The sequence below is a fragment of the Cajanus cajan genome, chromosome 10, assembly GCF_000230855.2.
Source record: "Cajanus cajan strain Asha chromosome 10, NIPB_CcT2T_4, whole genome shotgun sequence".
In the NCBI taxonomy this organism is placed as follows: domain Eukaryota; kingdom Viridiplantae; phylum Streptophyta; class Magnoliopsida; order Fabales; family Fabaceae; genus Cajanus; species Cajanus cajan.
Genome location: NC_138526.1, coordinates 31555385 through 31579023, shown reverse-complemented (window position 1 = coordinate 31579023; position 23639 = coordinate 31555385). Strand labels below are relative to the sequence as shown.

General features: G+C 37.0%; 3 protein-coding genes across 3 annotated transcripts; 2 read left to right on the top strand and 1 right to left on the bottom strand.

The window, feature by feature from the left end:
• Window positions 1–962: 962 nt before the first annotated feature.
• Window positions 963–11744, bottom strand: LOC145952842 (uncharacterized). The gene is made up of 2 exons (XM_083065884.1): window positions 3388–11744; window positions 963–1523 (listed from the first exon to the last, which is right to left on the bottom strand). Exon 1 carries the CDS (start codon window positions 10478–10480, stop codon window positions 9551–9553), a length of 930 nt encoding a protein of 309 aa, XP_082922010.1. The 5' UTR covers window positions 10481–11744; the 3' UTR covers window positions 963–1523; window positions 3388–9550.
• Window positions 11745–12918: 1174 nt separating this feature from the next.
• On the top strand, window positions 12919–16135 carry LOC109790314 (1-aminocyclopropane-1-carboxylate oxidase homolog 1). The gene is made up of 3 exons (XM_020349446.3): window positions 12919–13664; window positions 14242–14563; window positions 15719–16135. The coding sequence occupies exons 1-3, from the start codon at window positions 13117–13119 to the stop codon at window positions 15974–15976; spliced, it is 1128 nt and encodes a 375-aa protein (XP_020205035.1). The 5' UTR covers window positions 12919–13116; the 3' UTR covers window positions 15977–16135.
• A 3422-nt stretch (window positions 16136–19557) lies between these two features.
• Window positions 19558–21292, top strand: LOC109790315 (putative 2-oxoacid dependent dioxygenase). The gene is made up of 2 exons (XM_020349447.3): window positions 19558–20321; window positions 20866–21292. The coding sequence occupies exons 1-2, from the start codon at window positions 19777–19779 to the stop codon at window positions 21152–21154; spliced, it is 834 nt and encodes a 277-aa protein (XP_020205036.1). The 5' UTR covers window positions 19558–19776; the 3' UTR covers window positions 21155–21292.
• The last annotated feature ends 2347 nt before the right edge of the window (window positions 21293–23639 follow it).

Genomic DNA, 23639 nt, shown 5'->3' with positions numbered 1-23639 from the left:
CTTCGGATGAATTCATTGAGAACATTTTAAAGTTGAAAAATTATTGATAGAATTTATAGTAATTTCTTTATTTTTTTCGTAAAAAAATATTTCTGCAAAATTTCTTGCAAAAAAATTCGCAGGAAACTTTCGTGCAAATTTTTTTTGTAGGAAACTTTCCTGCAAATTTTTCTTTGCAAGAAACTTTCCTGCGAATTCTTTTCGCAAGAAATTTTGCCGGAAAATTTTCTGCGAATTTTAAAATTTGCAAAAAAATATTATCCATGAAGGTATTACCTATAGATAAAATTTCGCAGGAAAATTTGCAGGAACAACGTTTCTTAAAAGTTTTTATGAAAAATTCGCAGGAAAAGTCGCATGTAATAAGAAAAATTCTAGTAGTGCAAATTTATCTTAAATTTAAGATATTAAAAACATATTTAAATTAATCTTTAAATATAAAGCTTGTTAATCAAACATGATTTGATTTATGTTAATAAATAATTTGGTTAAGATTTTAACTAATATGTGAAGTTTAACTCTAAAATTAAAATTAAAGTAAATTTTTAATCATGCTAAAACACAATTTTATTTACTATAATATTTAATATTATTTTTTAATTTTTTTTTCATTTCTTAATTTTATTCATTTAATATTATAAAATATGTAATTTTAACTTGTCATTAACCTGATTATTAAGATTATAATATTAAACATAATGTGACACCCATAGAGATAATATGATAATTAATATTTAGTATATTTAATATAAATTTCACTTTTAGTTTCAATTTTTATTTTATAAATAAGATTAAAAATTAAAATTTAACCTAAATGTTAATTGACATGTGTAATGTTAATTTTTACTTATAATTATTTGTCATTTTACATTACCAAAATCAATTTTCCTTTAGCTTTTAACTAGCTTAATTCTTATTTTAATAATTTTTTTGTAACTAATTGGATATTGGTAACCATCATCTAATAATAACGCTAATCTTTATTTATTTTTTATCTAAGCTTTGATCAAGAAGTAAATTTGGAGTAAGGCCAGCAAGAGAGAACACATGGAAGTGACAAAGGAAAGATTTTTAAAGACCATTTTGAAGGTACTATGATGTCGAACGCCACTCTTCTCATGTTTGACACCATCCTGGTAGAGATCATTACCCTCCCTAGTTTTGAGCACCATTCTACTTGTGCTCGATGCCACCTTGGCATAGAGTCTCTATCTCGCCAGCTCCAGACATCGCTCTACCCACACCTAGTATGATCTTGATAGAGAGATCCTCTTCCATATGTTTTGATGCCTACGTCCAACGTGGGTTAGTCTATGTTGGACATCATTTTTATGATGTGACCCTCTTTGATACATTTTATCCCTCTCTTTAAGGGTTTGGACCATTATTCATGGCTTGTGATGAGTTTTGGAGGCTTTTAGAGTGTTGTTAGGGTTCTTTCATCAGCTTCAAGCTCCTTTTGGCTCTCCATCTCCCATCATTGATCTTATTTTCTTTTTTGTGCTTCCTGTGACAATAAGGAGCTAAATCCATTCTTATTAGGGTTAGATATAACCAACTAAACTCTTATGTAATTTGTACTATTTACACACACACACACACATATATATATCCTTTAGGTCAACAAATGATCTTAAATCCTTTAAGATATCGATTTTAATGTTAAAAAACTTAGACATTTTTTTAGAGAAAAATGCTTTAGATCAAAGTATAAGATAGATTAGAGTAGACAATTGGTTATGATGACATATAGTCTTTCAGATGAACTACTTCATTTGTAAAACAAATGCATTCAATATATATCATTTATGATGTCTAATAAATAAATCATATTTATCTGTGTTACTATTTATCATATTGAAAAGGATAAAAAATTGCTTTGATACTTGCACTTCAAAAATGAACGAAGACATGTTTTGCGTTAGAGAAAGGACAAGAAAATCCCTCAACGCATGTGAGGTCTTAGAAAAAGTCATTTCTGACTAACACACACAATAGTTCCTTTTGTTTGGTACCATAAAAATGATAAAAAAAAATACTTTGATTAGATAAGAAGTGACAATTTGGTGAAATATAGTTAATGCTTACAATTAATGAACTAATAGACATCTCTTTTCACAAGGAAGGAAGAGAAGACAAATGAAACAAACCAGTGAAAAATGCTTAAGGATTTACAACGGTCATATTCATGAAACACCTATATAAAGATACTTGAAGGATCAAAAAGAAAATTGAATGATCATTGTAAAAATTCATATTCATTCTTTCTGTAAAAAACTTTGTACTTAATTTGGTTGTATCATGTCTTGATAGTAAAACGAAACAAGTGATTTATCAAATTTAACTTTGTGCTATTACTTGAAGCTTGGAAAGGCTTTGTGATAAAAAAATACTTGGTTATTAAAGCTTGAAGAGACTCTATTGTAAAAAATACTTGAGTAGTTACTTAAAGAGGCAAGTCAAAGAATAATTAGGTTAAGCCATAAATGATTTGTGAAAGAATACTTATATCTTTGTAAAAGATAGTGAAACTTGATCAGATTGATTAAGAATTGGATATAGTTTCGATGGTTGAGATGAATTAGTACAAAATATTATGTATTCTTTGCGCTTGAATCTTTGTTTGCACTTTTAAGATTTTTGATACTACTTCACTATTTCAAAAAGTATTGAGGTTTTGATTGACACCATTAACCCCCTTTTAATGTCTTTCTTTTCTCCACATGTTTATACTCTTAATGCTTATTGTGGAGCAATCAACTATAACTTGATATTTGATTCATTAGGTATTGAAAAATATCTTTTGTAACCTTAAATTGGAATACAATATCTAATGAATCTTGTATCTAGGAATAGAACTTGACCTATTAGTTGTCTTAAACCCTTTCTTTTTTATTAATGAAAGTTTGTTTGTTAAGTATTTAAGGGATTGATGCTTGATAAGGAAACTTGGTCTCTTTCTTCTAAGAAATTAGGATTTGAGTAAATTAGTGGGTTGACATTAACATTAAATGTTAAAAGAGATTTAAGTGATTACATGCATGAGAGTGAGATTCGGTGAAGTCTAATCTCAACATTAACATATCATATCACTTCTAATTTAAATCACCTTTTAAGTATTTTAGAAAATATCAAGAAGAATTTTATCTTTCTTTTACATAGTTTTCATTTCTTTTACAAACCAACAATAAGTAATGAAATATTCTTTTGTCTAAATTAGTTATTAAGTGTACGTATTACCTTGTATTACACAAGTTATTTGGAAAACGATATTTACTCACTACTAACTACAGCTTGTACAACTGATGTACTTGCCATAATCGCATAACAGATCACCTACTTAATATTAAGTCATAACTTATTTTTTAATTTAATAATTCTTCTTACCGGAAATCTGCTGTAGAGCTGATCCTTCTGGTAAGATCGGTGAGCCTCCTTCACGGGTAGGCCGGTGCTCCAAGATGGGGGTGGTACCTGCAAAAGAGACTCCGATGCCAAAGTTAGGGTTTGTATGAGCAATAGTCTCGTATATGTAATGCACGTACCTTGGTGTGGTTTAGGGTTGTTTCGGGCCTTGGGCCTGAGGTAAGATATAATATGATTAAATAAGGGACCTCGTCTGGGGCGAGATCCTCGGGAATCAGTTATGATTCACTTAAGTGTTGAGCTGACATCGCGTAGTGCGTGCTTGGGACCATGCTGTGCTGAGGTGCCGAGCTCGGAGCTCGGCTTCGAAGTATGGACAATACACTAGCCCCCTAAGCTCCGAAGACCGTAGGTCGAGGAGTTAAGTTTGAGCTCGTCGAGTGGTCATGGCCTTTCGCGCATGCTTGCTTGTCGGGATGCTATGTGCCGCTGCTGTTGCCTTGTTTTTGGAAACGTGCAGGTGGCACGGTGACAAGGTTGTATTTTTATTTGTTTGATAATGTGGTCTCTTCAGAACGATGTGGTGTCCCGATGTCCACATTTCATGGCCAAGTTGAGGAAATCGGCAATAACGAGTTATCGCTTGGTTAGGCTGACAAAACTTTAACCGAGCCAATAGATCGGCGGGAGACAAGTCGGTGACTCGACTGGCTAGTGTACTTGCCCCCCAAACGGCGAATGATGTAAGAGTGAAGGAGCTTCTGAGGAGCTCCCTAGTTTTTTGTTTGAAGGTTCGAATTCGACCTTATTAAGCAGATGTGATCCTCCAGGGTTGAGCTTGACCTTGGTTAGGAAAATGTAGCCTCAAGGTTCGGACTCGACCTTGGTATAACAAGATTCGAACTCGGCCTTGGTTAAGAAGATGTAGTCTAAAGGTTAGGTCAGATAATAGGTTTCGCCTGGGGCGAGGATCCCTGAGATCGGTCATGGTCTACTTAAGCGCCGAGCTGACGTCGTACGGCGCATGCCTGAGGTCATCTTGCGCTGTGATACCGAGCTCGGAGTTCGGTTTCCGGTACGGATAGTACACTAGTACACTAGATCGTAGGTCGCAGAGTTGAGACCAAGCTTGTTGGAGGGAAATGGCTTTTCGCGTGCGCCGGCCTGCTAGGATGCCACATGTCATGACTGTCGTTTCTTATTTCGGTAACCGAGGCCGACGCGTTAATGGGTGTGACGGTTATGCAATGATGGCTCCTTTTTTCATAATGGGCTCCATTTATTACGCGTTCAGGTATGTCCCTTGGTTGACACGTGTTGTGACCGTTTGAATTTTGGGAGGCCCCTTTTCTCTTACTCGCGCCTTTCTCCCTTTCACTTTACCCTTTTCAACTTCTCTTTCCTTTAGTTTCTTGCCTGAGGCGCTTCTTGTTCCTTCGTTTCCGTTCATTCTCCGTTGCTGCTTTCGACAACTGGGTTTCGCCTCTTCCTATCCCTTCTTTCTTTTGTCAAAGGAGTACCAGGTACTTCGATTTCTCTGTTCTCTCTTCTTTCTCCCATCTTCTCCTTCTTCGAGTCTTTTCATTTTCTTGATGGGTAGAGAGACTGGTGTTGGGTCTTCTATGCCTGCCAGGGGTAGGGGCAGGGGGCGCGGCAAGGCGGTGGTCGCTGGGACGGCCGCCGCCGAGAAAAAGAAGGAAGTGGCGCCGCCGGCGAGCCTCGTTCCAGGTGTTCTTGGGTACGACTGGGTTCGGGGGGAGATGGCTGAAATTCAGAGTGTGTTCCGGTCTTTCCTCGAGGTTAATGCGCTTTTGCGTACGCATAGGATTTGTGACCCTTCCATTTCCCGGATGATCCGGCTTGAGCCCTGTCAGGCCGGCGAGGGGGTGTACATGGGGAAGCCTACTAACCCTCCCCATTTTTACATGTATCAATGTTTCTTTAGGGATTTAGGTGTCCGCCTTCCCTTTACTCAGTTCGAGTGCGATTTTTTGAATTTCATCAACTCAGCTCCTTGCCAGTTGTACCCCAATAGCTGGGGCTTTTTGAGGGTTTTTCAGGTCCTGTGTACGATTCTGGGGATAGAGGTGTCTCTTCCCGTCTTTCTTCATTTTTATCAGTTGAAGATAGGCGCTATGCCTTACGGCATTATGTCTTTGAATGGGGTTAAGGATGATGGGGGTCTGTTTACTCTCTACTCCCAATCATACAAAAATTTTAAATAGGAGTTCTTCCAGGTTGCCCTTGTGGGTGTTGATCCTTTGAAGGATGAGGTATTCCACTTTGGCGGTTTGCCGAAGTTCCCTTTTTATTGGTGCCCTAAACCGTCTAGGTTTCACGGTGTGGGTAACCTTAAGTTGACGGCCTCGAAAGCGGCCGCCACTGAAAATCTTGCTGCACTCCCTCGTCCGTTGGACTGCAAGCTTTTTCTGTCGCTTGCGAACTCGCCTTACAGGGAGAGGGGTCTGGAGAGTGAGTATTTTGTCCTCATTCGACTGTTAGGGTTTGTGTATCTTCCCTTTTGCTGATGTGTTTGTTTATTTTGTTTGCAGGCATTATGGGGAAAAACTTGTGGAAGGAGCTCAAGCATCGCTACAACGTTACCGAGCTCGAGGTGCCCGAGCCCCCCAGAGGGGGATGCTCCCCCACTGAAGATTAGTCGGAAGAGAAAAAGGGGAGGAAAAGGGATCGAGGGCACCTCGGCCGCTCCGAATGCCGAGGAGGTGACCTCCAAGGCCGCCGATGTTGATGCGGTGGATCTCACCGAGAGTCCACCGTCCCAAGTGTCCTCTCAGGTGGCTACTGAGGGGGTGGCCCAGAATGCTGAGCCTACTGTGCAGGCCACCGAGGTGAGTGTCTTATTTCCTTATACGCGTCTTTCGTGTTGATTTTGTTTGGTTTATTGATGCAGAATGGGTCTTCTCGTAGGTCGGGGTGGATGTTGCCAAGGTAGGAATCCAGGCTGCTGAGCAAGTTGCTCGACTTGCCGAGGTGGTGAGCGTCTTGTCTCTTATGTTTTTTGTTTATCTTTTATTATGCTTTCTGGTCGCCTGATCTGGGGTCGCTTTTCTCAGGCAGGAAATGTCGCCGAGGCGGCGATGTAGGCTGCTGGGCAGGTTGCCCAGGCTGCTGAGGTGGCAGATCCGGCTATCGAGCAGGTTGCTTCCGCTGTTGAGGTAGGTAGTGATTATTTATTTGTTTTTGTGGTTTCCCGTAGGTTACCTTGTTTGTTGTTGACATTGGGCTGGTTTTCGTAGGCGAGGTCGGAGGTCCCTATTGTGGACTTTCTGGACGCCGAGCAGGGGGCGCCGACCTTTTCCTCTACTGAGGCTCGTGGCGGAGGTCCAGGTCGTGAGGTTCCTGTGTCTGCCGCTGCAGCTTCGGCACCGTCGTTTAGCTCGTCACAGGGGGCTTCCCGGAGCCGATATCTAGCCCATCGCTTCGGGAAGGGCCTTTCAAAGGTGAGGCTGGACCACGTAAGCGCCTCAGCCAACATGAATTCCCTGTGGAGTATGGGAGTGACTACTGAGAAGATCTTCCCTCAGGACTTGTTGAGCTCTGAGGACCAGGGGTTGATAGAAGAGACTGGCCCTAAGGATAGTTTTGACGCTGCTTAGGTCCTTCTACAGAGGGCTATGGGCATAATGGGCCACTAGAAGCCTAGGTGGGCTAAGCAGCAAGAGGACCTGGCCAAGCAGCAAGAGGACTTGGCCAAGCTAAGGGGCCGACTTCAACCTTGGAAGGAAGCGAATAAGATCCTGAGGGAGGAGAACAAGGCTCTCAGCACTGCTCTAGGTGAGGCGAAGCGGCAGGAGGCCGAGCTCTGAACTGCACGGGGCGACCTCGCGAGGGTGCAGAAGTCTCTCAAGATCGCCTTGCGGTCTACGAGACTTATGCCTCTCAGGTGGGGGAGCTGCAGGAGCTCGTCGCCTTCTCTCGAGGCCGTGCTCGCTCTATGGAAGATGAGGTAACGTCCTCCCATGGCCAGGTGCGGGCTCTGGAGGATGTTGTGACCTCTCTCAAAGGGGAGTTGGCAGTGGAGGCTGAGGAGCGCCTCCGTAGCGAGGTCATTCTTGGTGGCCGGGAAGACGAGATTGCCTCCTTGAGGGCGGAGCTTGCAGAGTTGGCGGCAGGGAAGGCGGCCGCAGAAGAGAGGCTTGCGGAGGTCGAGCGCTCCGTTGTGGTGGAGCATAAGAAAGGCTTCCACAAAGCTGTTCGTCAGGCGCGGCTCCTTGCTTCTAGGTTCGACTTTTCTTCCATGCATGCAGAGAAGGTGATCCGCTTTGGGAGGTTGGTTAAGGAGGACGATGTCGATGACAGTTCTAGTGAGAATGCCTCAGCCTAGGTCGCCTCTGTAATATTTTAGTCTGGATTTTCTTTGTTGTGTTGAACTCCATAGACATGGCTTTGTATATATATGCTTGCTTTGTTTATTTGCTCTTGTTTTTTGCCGTTTGCCTATTTTTAGGCGTACGTTTGATGTCTGTTGTATGTTTTTTGTGCGCGGTGATACCTTTGTCTTGTGTTGACCAAGTCAGGGTTCGAACTCAACTTCGTGTTTTTGTCAGGTAACTTATTTTGATTGTGTCGAGACTCGGATTTGACCTCGATTTTTGTTAAGTGACGCGTTGTGAGAGTTTGACTCGTCGTTGGGTTAAACTTTGTGTCCGATCTTGCAATGTTGCTTCAAACAAATGTGATGAGGTTCGTACTCGACCTCAAATTTGAGCGAAACGGATTGATTATGGTTCGAACTTGGCTTTAGGTGCACTTAGGGCTCGTATTCGTCTTCAAATTTGAGTGAGGTGATTTCATTAAGGTTTGGACTCGACCTTTAACAAAAGCGTCGCGGTTCATACTTGGCCTTTAATGATTTAATTGAGGTTCGAATTCGACCTTATGTGAGAAATCTGAGGTTCGTACTCGACCTCGCATATGAGTAAACAGTTCAATTAAGGTTCGAGCTCGACCTTAGGTGAGAGTGCCGAGGTCCGTATTCGACCATGGATGACGAGGTTCGAACTCGACCTTCAGATTTTGAGATAGGCGGTTCATTAAGGTTCGGACTCGACCTTTGTAAGAATATCGAGGTTCGTACTCGACCTCGAATTTACGTTTTGGAGGGGCGTACCCGACCTTGGATTTCGAGGTATACGACTTAATTAAGGTTCGAGCTCGACCTCATGTGAGAACACCGCAGTTCAGTTTGGACCTCAGATTTTGCGTGTTTGAGGTTCGTACTCGACCTTATAGTTTTAAGGAGGTTCAGATTCGACCTCGAATTTCGAGGTATACGACTTAATTAAGGTTCAAGCTCGACCTCATGTGAGAACACCGCAGTTCGGTTTGGACCTCAGATTTTGCGTGTTTGAGGTTCGTACTCGACCTTATAGTTTTAAGGAGGTTCGGATTCGACCTCGGACTTGAGTGAAATGATTTGGTTAAGGTTCGGACTCGACCTTTGAAGTAGGTGCTGAGGTTCGTATTCGACTTCAGATTTGAGTGGAATGATTTGGTTAAGGTTCGGACTCGAACTTTAACGGAAGTGCCGAGGTTCGTATTCGACCTCAGATTTCGCATTTGCGCATTTAGAGTTCGTTTTCGTCCTTTAGATAAACAGGAAAAATAAGAATATGAGATGAGTGAAAGGAGTAATTTTATTTACGGTGTCTGTGTGCCTCGTTAAAAACCCTCTCAGCCAAAGGCTGAGGCGGGAAAAGAGTGCGCCACTTTGTTCATACTGAAAGAGAAAGAAGGAATGAAACTTAAAGAGCTATGGTGGGGGATTCCCCTTGCTTTGCTTGCTAGACGAGGAGATCTTCAAGCTCTCGACGTAACATTGCCGAGCTGTTTTCTGATTAGCTTTGACGGAGATGATTTTACCGTCCTTGCCCGGGAACTTCATGGTGAGGTGCGGGGTTGACACTACTGCCCCGAGTTGATTCAAGGTTGGCCTTCCGATGATGATGTTGTAGGAAGTGTTGGCTTCCACGAGGAGGTATCGGACCATGACCCGCCTTGTATCCGGTGGCATTCTGAAAGTTGTCAGTAAGTCTACGTACCCCCGAGTGTGAACTCGTTCTCCTGCGAAGCCGACTAGGGGCTCCGTGTGAGGTTGAATGAGAGAGTGGGGGACGTCTAACTTGAGGAACGTCGGCCAGTACAAGACGTCGGCCGAGCTTCCCTAGTCAATGAGTGTTTTCTGCACTTTCCAGTTGGCTATTTCCACAACGATGACCATGGGGTCATCTTGGTTAGGGCTGACGCCGGCGTAGTCTTCGTCAGAGAAGGAGATCGGCGGTGAGCTTTGGTGGGGGGCCGAGGTGGTAGAGTGGACGCAGTTGATGCTCCGCAGGTGTCTTCTTCGGGCCGAGCTGCTGGTGCCTCCCCTAGCAAAGCCACCTGCAATTGTGTTGATTAGTACCCGTAAGGGAGCCGACTTTGTCTCTTGGCTTATCTCAGCTTGTACTGCGCCGCTAGCATTTTGCTGGGAGCCCGGGTGTGAGTCAGTGCGAGCTCCTGAACCGCGACCTCTACCGCGTCCCCGAATGCCATAGTTGCCTCTGTTACCCTGTTGTCGCTGGACGTACTGGCCGAGGTGACCCGCTTGAATGAGCTCTTCGATGCGGTCCCGGAGTGTGCGACACTCCTCCGTGGTGTGACCATGGTTCCTGTGGTACCGGCAGTGCTTGGACTTGTCGGCGCTGTTGGGGGTGTGACCCGGTGGTGGAAGGGTGAGCAGGTTGTTGTTGTTGGCTTCCTCCAGGATATGTACCCTAGGTGCGTTCAGGGGAGTGTAGAAGTCGTATCTCCCCCCTCTATTTGCCCTAGTCGACTTCTTGAATTGACTGTCGTTGTTGACTTTGATTTTATCCTTATGCCCTTGTTCCGACTTTGCTGGAGCTTTCCCGCGAACCTGGTCGCGGAAGGCGGAGTGCTCCTCCATCTGGATGTATCCGGTCGCGCGGGCGCGGAGCTCGTCCATGTCGCGGGGAGGGTCTCGATAGAGACTGTCGACAAAGGGGCCAGCTTTGAGGGCCATGAGCATGGAGTGCAGGGCGACCTCGGGGTTTAAGTCCTGGATCCTCACCGAGATGCTGGAGAAGCGCTCCATGAAGGTTCGCAAAGGTTCGTCATCATTCTGCCTGAGGTTGGCCAAAGCAGTGGAGGTTGTGTGGTGAGGTCGGCTGGTGGCGTATTGTGTCGTGAACCGCCGGACTAGGGTGTTGAAGTTGTAGATGGACTCGGCGGGTAACTGGGTGTACTAGTGGAGTGCGGCTCCTTTGAGCGAGGTCGGAAAAACCCTACACAGGATAGCATCACTGTTAGTGTAAAGGTTTACCTGGGTCGTGTACAGGTCAATGTGCTCATCGGGGTTTGTTGTGCCGTTATAGCGGTCGAGATGGAGAGGCTTCCATCCACGGGGGAGTGGGGTCTCCATAATGCCGTCCACAAAAGGATGTCGGTGGAAGGTTTCTTGTCCTTCTGTGGCACGAGTGGGTGCTCTGCTGGCGTCTGGGCCCAACTTGTGCGTCGATGCATGAGATCGGTGCGTGGCAGGTCGTGATGTTGGTGCCCTAGTCGCAGTCCGGGATTGGGAGGCCGAGTGTGCCTCGTCTTCATGGATGCTGCTCTCGTGAGGAGGGCGATCAGAGGGGTGTCGAGGGAGTTGGGCGCGAATGCGCTCGTTTTCTTCGCGTAACGCTGCGAGGTCTGTTGCCGCTAGATCGACTTCGTGCTTGGCGCGCATGTTGCGCAGGTCAGTGTCATGCTGCTGTCGCATCTGTTCGACTTGGTCGATCAGTCTTCTCAAGGCTGTAGCATCGCTGTCCATGGTGATTGAGTGTTCAGCGTCGTCTGTTGCACGTCTGCTTTGGCTTCTGGTGAATACCATACGGGTGGCCGATAAGAGCTGTTTCGATCGGCCCCACGGTGGGCGCCAAATGTTCTTACCGAAAATCTGCTGTAGAGCTGATCCTTCTGGTAAGATCAGTGAGCCTCCTTCACGGGTACGCCGGTGCTCCAAGATGGGGATAGTACCTGCGAAAGAGACTCAGATGCCAAAGTTAAGGTTTGTATGAGTAATAGTCTCGTATATGTAATGCACGTACCTTGGTGTGGTTTAGGGTTGTTTTGGGCCTTGGGCCTGAGGTAAGATATAATATGATTAAATAAGGGACCTCGTCTGGGGCGAGATTCTCGGGAATCAGTTATGATTCACTTAAGTGCTGAGCTGACGTCACGTAGCGCGTACTTGGGACCATGCTGTGCTGAGGTACCGAGCTCGGAGCTCGGCTTCGAAGTATGGACAGTACAATAATTAATAGATAAATGTTCACTAAAAAAATTAAAATTATGAATTTTATAAAATTTGAAAACTCATATTATGAAATTAAAAGTGAGTAGATTAGAGTGCAAAATCACGAATCAGACATTATAGGAAACTAAAAGTATAATTAAACTATAGATAAATTTTTACTAGTCCATAACAAAATTATACAAAATGCAAATGTTAATAGTTATACAAAGGACTACTACTAATACTAAATGTTATTACTTAATAGGTAATAATTCTTTCACCTCTAATTATGTAACGTCAATCATCTTTAATTTTGAGTTCATTTCCCCACAGAGCGTTTCTTCGGTGAAGCCTATAAACAAGTGCTTCATGGTGAGGTAAGAAAAACATTCATAATAGCACTATTTTATTATGTAATATAGTTTTTTTGATAATTATTTAAAATGTTATTAAAAAATGAATTTATAAAAATGTTAAAGGGAGAAGTGAGAGTCATATGTCGAGTGATAAGACAAAATTGCATAGTCATTAAGATCATGCATTAGGGTCAAAACCTTCCCAACTTCATCCAAGTTAGGACGTGAATTGGGGTCTTGCCCTTGCCCCCCTCCCTTGACTCTACTCTGATAAGATGTAATATTTATTATCTTAAATATATAATTATTAAAAAAGTATTTACTTTTTCTTTAAATGTCCCTTCTTGTTTTAATTATTATAATTGAGAAATCACTTTTAACCATGTAGATGGTAAAAAATAAACTTTAAAAAATAAGATGAAAGATAGATTAATTTTCATTAAATGCTTAATTTTATTGAGAGATTAATTAAAAGTCAATATGATTTATATTATTGATGAATTTTATGATTTTACATTATAATATTCAAAAGTTATATGATATATTTAACTATTATAATTGAATATTTATTTAAAATTATCATTTAAAAATCTAAGCCTCATTTTACATAATTTTAGATTCGTCATTTAAATTTAAATCATATATTCTATTATTAAAATTCATCTTAAATATGTGAATCACTTAACTTTACACTTTATTTATTTTTTTATTGTTATTTTTTTATTTTGCTGTGTACCACCTAACATGCTACTTCACATTGGAATTCGTTCCCCATATTGAATTCAGATCAAATCGTAATATTTTATAACATTTCAAACTTCATTTATACATGAAAATAATTGTTTAAGACATTTGACTTCAAACCTACTATAGTTTTCTATTTAGGTAGATAATGACATGCTTCAACTAGGTAAACACAACAGAAGCTAGACTAATATAATTGTCCTATCTATATGCAGAGCATTCAGGAAAAAAAGAAATACAAATAGAAAACTGAATTTGAAAACATTCTACCTTCTTCATTTCTTCTTCTACTCTTCAATCCCTTTGAACCCTTCGTAGTTACTTTCATTGAGAATTTGATAGCCTCAAAAAATGGTGGCCACAAGCACAGATGAGTTGGAGGCAGCAACAGTAGTTTCTGGTTATGACAGAAAAAGTGAAGTCAAGGCATTTGATGAATCAAAGGTTGGTGTCCAAGGACTAGTAGAAAACGGTGTGAAAAAGGTTCCACGCATGTTCTATAGTCGAAGCACTCATCTCAGTGATGGTTTAACCTCAGAATCAAATTCAAAGTTCAGCATCCCCACCATTGACCTCACAGGCATTCATGGTGATCCTATTATGAGAGATGATGTTGTGGGAAAACTTAGATATGCATGTGAGAAGTGGGGTTTCTTTCAAGTAATAAATCATGGAATTCCAACTCATGTTTTGGATGAGATGATCAAAGGGACTGTCATGTTTCATGAACAAGATGCCAAGGTGAGGAAAGAGTACTACACACGTGATATGAGCAGGAAAGTTGTTTATCTTTCCAACTTTAGTCTTTTCCAAGATCCATCTGCTGATTGGAGGGATTCACTTGGATTTTTCTGGGCGCCTGGTCCACCCAAAGATGAAGATTTGCCTCAAGTTTGTAGGTTTGTTATGATAATGTTTTTAACATTGGTCCTTGGACATGTTATCACCTTGAACTTATGACTGATTTTTTATGATAGTCTCTTATAAGTGATGATATCTACACAACAATTTTAATTTGGTTTGGGATATACCAAGTCTTTTACTAGTTTATTCCTTAATCTTCTTTTACTAGTTATTCCTTAATCTTCCTATCCATGACTTGCCCACTTATTGCAGAAAATCTTCATTAGATAACATTTTGTTTAGATAAACTTTTCAATAGAATCACTGGCTTGTGCCTAGCAGTGAGAGTTGGGATAGATGAATGAGAATTTAAGTTATTAATATAGATACTATAAGAGAAGAAATTAAAAAGTAAAATGAATCAAACTTCGTTCATATGTTAAAGTCAACTTATATACCTCAAATATTTTGGAAATACAAAAATAACTTCTACACACATTTGATTATTATTATTTTATATAAGTTTTTGATTGGTCGTGCATAGAAGGACTCTTCTCATATAAGAAATGCTCAACCTGACCCTCTTAACTGATATACTTCTTTGTCCTTGATATGTTAATAACATGCCTGCAGAGATATTGTGAAAGAGTACTCAACAAAAGTAATGTCACTTGCTTCTACTTTGTTTGAGTTAGTGTCAGAGGCTCTTGGCCTTGATCGCTTTCATTTTAAAGAAATGGGTTGTGATGAAGGGCTTCTTCAACTGTGTCACTATTACCCACCATGCCCTGAGCCAGAATTAACTATGGGCACTAGCCCGCACACAGATAGTAGCTTCATGACAATTCTTTTGCAAGACCAAAAAGGGGGTCTTCAAATTCTTCATGAAAATCAATGGATTGATGTACCTCCAATACATGGAGCCCTTGTAGTTAACATTGGTGATCTTCTTCAGGTAAGTTGATCATGCATGAAACAGCATTTTCATTCAGCATTGCATTTTCTTTAGCTATGCATAATGTACATCATCATGTGGTTAACTAAGGTGGACTTTAGAGCAAAGAGAATATGTATGTGTGTGTATTAGTTCGAGATGGTATACTGTTTATCGTATTGATATGATGTATACTGATATAATACAAAATGCTAACATCATAGTTCTGTTTACACTAATGTAAGGACAAGTATTAATGTACATACTCACTAATATGATAGCCTAGTAATTTTAATTAAATAAGAAAACAAATTGGGAAATTCCTGAATTTGTTGTATTGTATCAGATGACTATTGATTCAAATATATGTCTCTAAGATAATCTAAAGTCATTCTAACAGCTTGTGTAAGTTATAACAGAATATGGGTGCAGAATGTTCATTAGAGAGCCAAAATATTATGTTTTAGTTTGATTTGCATTCCTTTCACCGTAGTGCCTCTCTGTTCCAGCAAAAATTGTTCTGCTGTACCTCTTTTCTCTTCATATACTTTGTTCTGTTCATCCTTCATTTTAAACATTGATAGTGTGCTTCCTAGGTCTTAGGTATGCTTAAATATACTCACCTATTATCACAATTTTATTATTTAGGTAAATACACAAGTCTAAAAGAAGTAATTTTTTTTATATATATAAAAAATTTGCTGACTTCTTCGACGACTAATCTCTGTCAGAAAATCTGGCTGATTATTTTTAGTAGGATCTTCTCTCCCGTCCATGTTTTTTTTTCATAAATAAAACTCGAACCAAGATCTTGTTTAAGAAGACCAAGTCTAATATTACTTGGACCCGAAATCTTAGATCATTAATTCACATATTTTTATGTAGAAGTTTGAAAGTTCATGGCACTTGACACAGTTAAGGCAAAGCCAAATATTTTTGGAAAGCAAAAAAAAGTTGTTTAAAGTAATGGTGTTACTGTCATATCTAGGCTGCACAATACAACAAAGTTTGTAGTAATTTTTACTTAAAAATCCTTTGACTGGTGAGGACTCATGAGTCCCCAGAATGAACCCTACTTTTTCTTTTTAGAGAATTAATGTCTAAAAATATAGCAAGTATTGCACATGTCAAATAAGAATTGAGTTGTGATTTCAGTTTCATTTCTTTTTTGCGCAGCTAGTGACTAATGACAAATTCATTAGTGTTCAACACAGAGTTTTAGCAAACCATGCAGGCCCAAGAACATCAATTGCATCCTTTTTCAGATATGGTGATCAGTCACCAGAGGCTCTCTCAAAAGTATTTGGACCAATCAAGGAACTGTTATCTGAAGAAAACCCACCAGTGTACAGAGAAACTTCTTTTAGAGACTACTTGAAGCATCAATACTCAAAGAGCATCGGAGCTTCCTCACTACCATTCTTCAAGTTGTGATTATGAACAATTGCATGTAACACTCCACACCAGATTGGATAAACTAATTTTTTTTTATAAATTAAATTTAACTTATATATCAATTCATTTGTAGAAATTCTCCCATATTAATTTATCCAAAACTTATCTAGTTTATGAAAATTTTATTTTTCTTTCTTATTTTTTTCTCTTATAAGTATTTATGCAGAAATTTAGCCAGATAGATTTTTGATCTTTTAATGAGTTGTGGTTTACTTCATTCTATTAAACTTTTGGTACGTGGCTAATGGCTTCAAGAATCGAAAACTGAGGTATATTGTAAGATTATGCATCATTGCTTTTAAGTGTTCAACATCAACTCAAATGTCAATATCAAACTTGAGATAAGTTTTATATCAATATCATTGGTATAGTCTTAAAGATATTAATTAAATAAAAGAATTTTCTCCTATGGTAACTGGTAAGGGATATTGAGGTATTCTAATTTGGAAGGTTATAAATTATACGTTATATCATATATATGTACTTAAAATTTTCATACTGAGAGAGCTACCAATTTTATTTTTGGTTGTAGCACGGTCTCTTGTTCCTCTCCACTGATTTCTACACCTTCACCAACTGAATCAAATGTTGGGGAACAGGAAAAGAGTTGCTTAAGAATTGAAATTATCTTTAAGATATTGTTTACTTTAAGTTCAGTTCTCATCATTTTACTTTTTAATACCACCTAAAAACACCTCTCTATTAAAAGAGACAATTGCGTGTATATAAATCCATGTTTATTTTGAATAATATGAAACTTTACTTCCCTTCCAGCATAAACATGTCTATAAAATAGCAAATAATAAAATTAAAATATTGCAAAAATTAGTAAAAGGAGATCAAATTATAAACAAGTTGATCAATTCAATTTTAAGTTTCATATTTACAACTAAAATCAAAAACTTTTAAAGTTTGCTTGTTTTTTATTTTATTTTTTTAAGTACAATAAACCACAATGAGGAAACTTGCTTGTTTAAATAAATGATTCATGCTTAAGCATGATATTTCTTTTAAAAATCAATCTTTTGCAAATCATGCTTAAAGTATTTGAACTGATATCCCTAGTGTTAGGTGTGTTTGAAAAGGATGGAGTTTCAGGAGGGAAAAAGCCCAAACAAAATAATAGAGGCATAAAACAATTAATACATGGAGGGGAAAAAAAGCCATAACTTAGATGGATCACAAGTGATTCTGGATTGGTGGGTGACCAAAAACAATCTGGAATTGGCCGAGAAAATTTTCATGCTAGATAACCTTTTTTATTTTTATATTTTTGATGCTCCACCTCTTATTATTGGCTAATCTGTATTTGTCTCCTTGTCAAAATATGATTTTTTTTTTTTGCATGATTTTGATTTCTCAACTATTTTAATCGTATAGTTTTGTTCATGTTTTAATTTAATTGATGTTCATGTAACAGTGCACAAGATTAACAAGATGTAACATAGTTGGTAGACAATCCAGTTCTTTATACATAGTTAAGAGTTTGATTCCTGATTCATGTATATAGAATAATATTTATTGGGAGATGTCAACTTTTATATTATTAAGTTAAATCATTTTTATTAAATATGATATTTTAAGTTACATATAATTAAAATACACATAAGAGCTAAAATCACACAGAAAAAAAAAAAGAGTTAAAAACCTCGTTAGAAGTGCAAAATTTACACACCAATAATGTAACCAAAATGGGCCGTTCTGATTTCAAAACGGGCCGTTCTAGTCCAGAATTTCGTGAAAAAAAATTAAAATACAAAGCATTTCAAACACTAGATTTGGTAATATTGTTAATGGGGATTAATAACTTCAATTGCTAAACATTTGGTAATATTGTTAAGGATGATGTAGTGTATCACTGAGGACAATGGTAACAAGTTTTATTTTATTGTTAGTCAAACTGGAGTGAACCACTTATTACCAAATTGATGCTATACAGTCAAGGATGAAACGAAACAGTGTTTTTTCTTGAAGTCATTGACGATTTACCCCAACAATAACAACCTGTTCTTGAGGAGGTACAACCTGGATTTTTGTAGTTTATAGTTTCCCTTCAGCGTTACCCAGATGATTTCCTTTCTTAATAATTTCTTTGAACTTTTTTAGTATATGTTATTTTTTTGAATTTTTGTTTTCAGTTTCTGAATCATGTTTCTATCTTTGAATTTATGATATATTATGAATTTTTATTTTTAATTTTTGAATTACATTGCAGCATTTTAGTCAAGATTTTGAACTGGATAAGTTCAAATCAAAGAAATATTTTGGAAGGTTGTATCATATTTGATTTTTTTTAGTTTTATTCATAAATGAATATTAATTTATTGTATTTTTTATTTATTATATATTTATTAATATAGATATAATAAAAAAAATACAATAAAAAGCATGGCGTTCTGGAACTGCCCGTTCTAAAAGCAGAACGGCCCGTTCTGGTTTTGGGCTTTTTTAGGGATTTTGGTGTTCACGTACGCATTCACGTGGCATCCACGTAGATGTCACGTGGTCAACAGTTAACTCCGTTTAAATCATTTGGACGGAAGTCCCAAATTGCAACGATTTTAATTATTGGGGATTAAATTGAAACCAAAAATTCAAGTGAGACTAAATTGAAACAATTAAATATTATAAGAGACGAAAAGAGGTTTTTAACAAAAAAAAAAAAAAAAGGAAGGAGGGAGGTTTACATCGAATTTTAACAATAATAAAATACTAAAAGTATAATTTAATCTTAATTATTTTTTTCTGCCTCCTTTTTATCTTAAATTTGCTAATTCTTAATTTTTAAATATCAAGAGGAAAATAGATAATATTTCTTTCAACAAAACTTTTTTTTTCTTTGTTTTCTTCTTGTTTTTTTTTTAAAAAATAATTTATTTCAATGCAGCACTTTGATTTTTCAACAAAATCAAACAACATCACATAAAAATGGACAACTACCGAGGATAAGTTTGCTCCCCAATTTCCACCTTACGTGTAAAAGCACTGAAGATTGATAAGTGCGTATCAGACTTTGTGGTTCTTGTTTTTCCTTGGCACATACACTAAAACTTTGTTGATCACACATCAAAAGATTCAAAACAATTATACTTTATTTTTTTTTTTATTATTTACAATTATACTTTATTTTTTTTTCACACCTTTGTTTCAAGATTTTGTTTTATATTAAAATGATTTGATCGAGAGATAAAACTTAATTAAAGATTATTTTCGTCAAAGATCAAATTCAGACACTATCTAAATAATTTTACTTTAAATTGTATACATTACCCAATTTATTAGTTAAACAATTATGCTTTTAAAATATAATAAAAAGTAATTAAATTTATTTTGTATGGTTAATTTGCTTTAGTGATTCCCCTTGCAACATATTAAATGCCTTAACTAAAAAGGGTACAGATATCAATTTTAATAATTAAAATTGAACCAAAGCAATTCCTCTTAACAATGATTCAATTTACAAATCAACTCTCAAGGTATCTAATTCCAAATATTCTCTAGATTTTTAAGTAGATAGTGGCATGCTTCAACTGAATAAAAACAAGAAATGCTTCTTATCTAGTTGCTTTATTGGATAGTAGTTGTTTCAATAATGTTGTCCAATATGCAGGGCATCCCAGGAAATATACTAGGATGCCTCTAATTCATTCACCTTCTATGAAAAACTCGAACAAAAACATTCTTCACTCTCTGTCCCATCTACTTCTCTTCAATCCTTTTGTTTTGAACATTTCATACTTACTTTCATTATTGATTTGATGCATAGATAGCCACTAAATATGGTAGCCACAAACATAGATGAGTTGGGGGCAGGAACAGTTTCAAGTTATGACAGGGAAAGTGAACTCAAAGCATTTGATGATTCAAAGGCTGGTGTCCAAGGACTTGTAGAAAATGATGTAACAAAAGTTCCTCGTATGTTCTATTGTGAACACTCTAATCTCACTGATGGCTTAACCAGTGCATCAAATTCAAACATCAGCATCCCCATAATTGACCTTACAGGCATCCATGATGACCCTATTTTGAGAGATAATGTTGTGGAAAAAGTTAGATATGCATGTGAAAAGTGGGGCTTTTTTCAGGTTATAAATCATGGAATTCCAAATCATGTTTTGGATGAGATGATCAAAGGAACTTGTGAGTTTCACCAACAAGATGCAAAGGTGAGGGAAGAGTACTACACTAGGGATGCCACCAGAAAAGTTGCTTATCTTTCCAATTATACACTTTATGAAGATCCATCTGCTGATTGGAGAGATACACTTGCATTTTCCTTGGCACCTCATCCACCCAAAGCTGAAGAATTTCCTGCAGTTTGTAGGTTTGTGATAATAGAAATACTACTTTGACATTATTAGCACTCATATATGTAAGAACTTATGCATGCTTGCATAAGCTTTTTATAAAACTACTTTTAGAAAGGAAAATCAAAATAAACTTTTTCATAAGTTAAAAATAAGTTATACAAGAATTAAAAATAAGATTTAAGAGAAGTTAATAAAAAAAGTTTTTACAAATTAACTTATATATATAAACTAATTATAACTAATAGAAAAGCTCATTTCATTTTTCTTTCCTTTTTACTCTTCTAAAACTGCTTCTACATAAGTTTACCCAAATAGACCTTCAATGAGAATGGATGACTAATTTCTTTGGATAGTATCTAATTGATGATGATATGATATCATTAACTGCAATTTTTGTTAAGGGAACAAAGTAAATCTATTACTATTTTCCTCCCTAATCTTACAGAAAATTTTTATTGGCTTTAGTCTTTTAGTTGAAATGACTTGATTTCCAAATATTATGCTCTTTCAGTTAAAAACCCTTAGACCCTCTAATATGATAATTCTTTGTGCTTGCAGAGATATTGTGATTGAATACTCAAAGAAAATAATGGTTCTTGCTTATGCTTTGTTTGAGTTACTTTCAGAGGCTCTTGGCCTTAATCGCCTTTACCTTAAAGAAACGGGTTGTGATGAAGGGATACTTCTTCTATGTCACTATTACCCAGCATGTCCTGAGCCTGAATTAACTATGGGAAATAGCAAGCACTATTACATTGGAACTTCCGCACTATTACAAGATTACATGTCACATCGTTATGCAAGTGGCAGTGGAACTTCCGCACTATTACACTTCAAGTTGTTATGATCATTGACAATTGCATGCAAAATCTTGACCCTTAGTAGACCTGGTTTATGTAAATACTTCCAATTCACAACGTTCTGGTTCTGCAATCAGAAATAAGTAACTGGAACCATGGCAAATAAAGCTGACCATCAACTTTAACCTTATGCTTTTTAATTATATTGTTGAAGATCTCACATCAACTAGTAATATGAATATTGAGCCTGATTGAACAAAAATTTAGAAGTGTTTTTGAGAATTTTTCTACTAAAAATATTCTTTATTTTTAGTAGAGAAACTCTAAAAAAACGTTTTTAACTTGTATCCAAACCGATTCATAATAATGGAAGAACAATTCTCAGCTTATTTTGTAAATATATTTTGTAAAGTTGAATTAGACTCAAACTCATATTGTAAAAAGGTATTAAAGCTTATTTTAACAAAGTCATGCACATATAAAATTGTCACTTAATTTTAACATCTTGTATGCGGACAGGATTCTAAGTTAAAACTCTTCAAGGCAATAATTTGATTTTTTATCCATTCCTTAATTTTAATTGCTAGCAACTAGCAAGTATTAGTCATGCAAAAGGGTTTGAGTAGTTTGTTATCAATTAATACAATCATTATCAATAATTTATTTGCTTAGGAAGACAAAAAGATGTAGTAGTGGTGGCTTGAGAAGAAGATCTATGTTCAATAATTCAGACATTATGGGACAACTTTAGTTTTAACATGGTGAGGTAGATGATATGGTGGTGTTTTGCAACTAAATTCCTAACAAAAAGATGAATATTCCAAAACAGAAGCAAGCAACTAAACTGAAACATTTCTCCATCTTTCTATTTTATTTTGTCAAGAGAAAGTGATAGAACCAGATACACCTTAATACTTTCGGATAGTGTCAATGGCAATTGCAAATTTTTTTTATCCCATTGTAACTACTCAATTTATTCACCAACTGGGAAAAAAAAAAAAACCACAAATACTTACTTTGATTCTTAAATATAATTTCTAAAACAAATTATTAAATAAGTATTTAAAAATATAAATTGACAATCATCTCAAAAAGAAAATGTGTAATTAAAGTAATAATATTGATCTATATATTCAACACAAAAATAATAGCGAATAATTATTTTTTTAAAAAAAATATTTACTAGTTTAAAATTTATTTAATAATTTCTTAATTTCAAATATAAATAAAAGTATATTCTAAATTCGGGCTCAAAAGTTACATCAGAAAAATTAATTTGAACCCATAAAGAAGATGATGATGAGAGTTAGTTATGAATCTTTAATAACCTATCTAAACCTGCACTGACTCATTCTTGATGTATGTTTTAAATGCAAAGATTGATTGATTGAAAAATGACTTTGTAGTATACAACACGTTTACCTTCTTAAATGTGATACCAAACTTTGGCTTGTTCATCCAGATCTGGTGGTGCCACAATGAGGATGCATTCAAATTAGTTGGGGTCTAATATATCCATTATGATTAGATACAATTTTGACATTGCCAACAAAGAAAACCACCCTTTACTTTTCTTAGGTGTTTTTAAATTTGCCAATGTCATAGGAATCTAATTCATGAATTGATCTGTTAGCCAATGTATTAGTTACAATGCTTTCTCCATATGGAATTTATTCTTCATAGATAACTTTATGATTTTTGTCCTTTTCGTAGACTTGAAACTCCTAGAAGGATGAGATGATGTACTTTGGAGATGGTCGTTATCGGCTTATTTTATGAAATTTGTTTAAGAAAATATTTTATGAATTATTTTTATAAGATTATTACACACAATTCTACAATGATGATTTTATAGTATTTATTTGAAGGGATATTTTATGAGAGTTATTTTTATAAGATTACTACACACAACTCTATAATGATGAGATATTGTCTGCTTTGGACTTAAGCCCTCATAATTTTGTTTTTGGTCATCATTCAAAAGGTCTCTCTGACATTGGAGTATGTGTGAGCTTTATAAGTTGTTATTTTTTTTCTTATTTTATCGATATGATATGAGACTTCTTTGTATCACAACAATTTTCCTTTCAAACAAGAGACTTAACCTTTCTTGCAGTGGAATCTATCTTTATATATCACATTATATGTTATGAGTTATGATGGTTGTTACCGTATCTAACCTTGTGGCTCTGATACCACTGTTGGCAAAGAAATATTTTATGAGAGTTATTTTTTATAAGGTTATTATACAAGCATACTCAATAATGATGAGATATTGTCCGTTTTGAGTTTAAGCCCTAACGATTTTAATTTTGGTCATTACCTAAAAGACCACTCTTTCATTAGAGTATGGTATGTTTTATAGCATTATTTTTTTCTCTTATTTTATCAATGTGAGACTTGTTTGTATCCCAACACACGCCTAATTATTTATTTATTTATTTTTACATTTAAATGATATATAAGTTCTTTATTTATTGATGTAAACAAAGAAAGAAAGTTTATCAAGTATATATATTATATTTACACATA

Coding starts and splice junctions, on each gene's coding strand:
- LOC145952842 (XM_083065884.1), bottom strand. CDS start 10,480: ATGGAGCGCTTCTCCAGCATCTCGGTGAGGATCCAGGACTTAAACCCC.
- LOC109790314 (XM_020349446.3), top strand. CDS start 13,117: ATGGTGGCCACAAGCACAGATGAGTTGGAGGCAGCAACAGTAGTTTCT. Junction 13,665..14,241: donor GATTTGCCTCAAGTTTGTAG/GTTTGTTATGAT, acceptor ACATGCCTGCAG/AGATATTGTGAAAGAGTACT. Junction 14,564..15,718: donor ACATTGGTGATCTTCTTCAG/GTAAGTTGATCA, acceptor TTTTTTGCGCAG/CTAGTGACTAATGACAAATT.
- LOC109790315 (XM_020349447.3), top strand. CDS start 19,777: ATGGTAGCCACAAACATAGATGAGTTGGGGGCAGGAACAGTTTCAAGT. Junction 20,322..20,865: donor GAATTTCCTGCAGTTTGTAG/GTTTGTGATAAT, acceptor TTGTGCTTGCAG/AGATATTGTGATTGAATACT.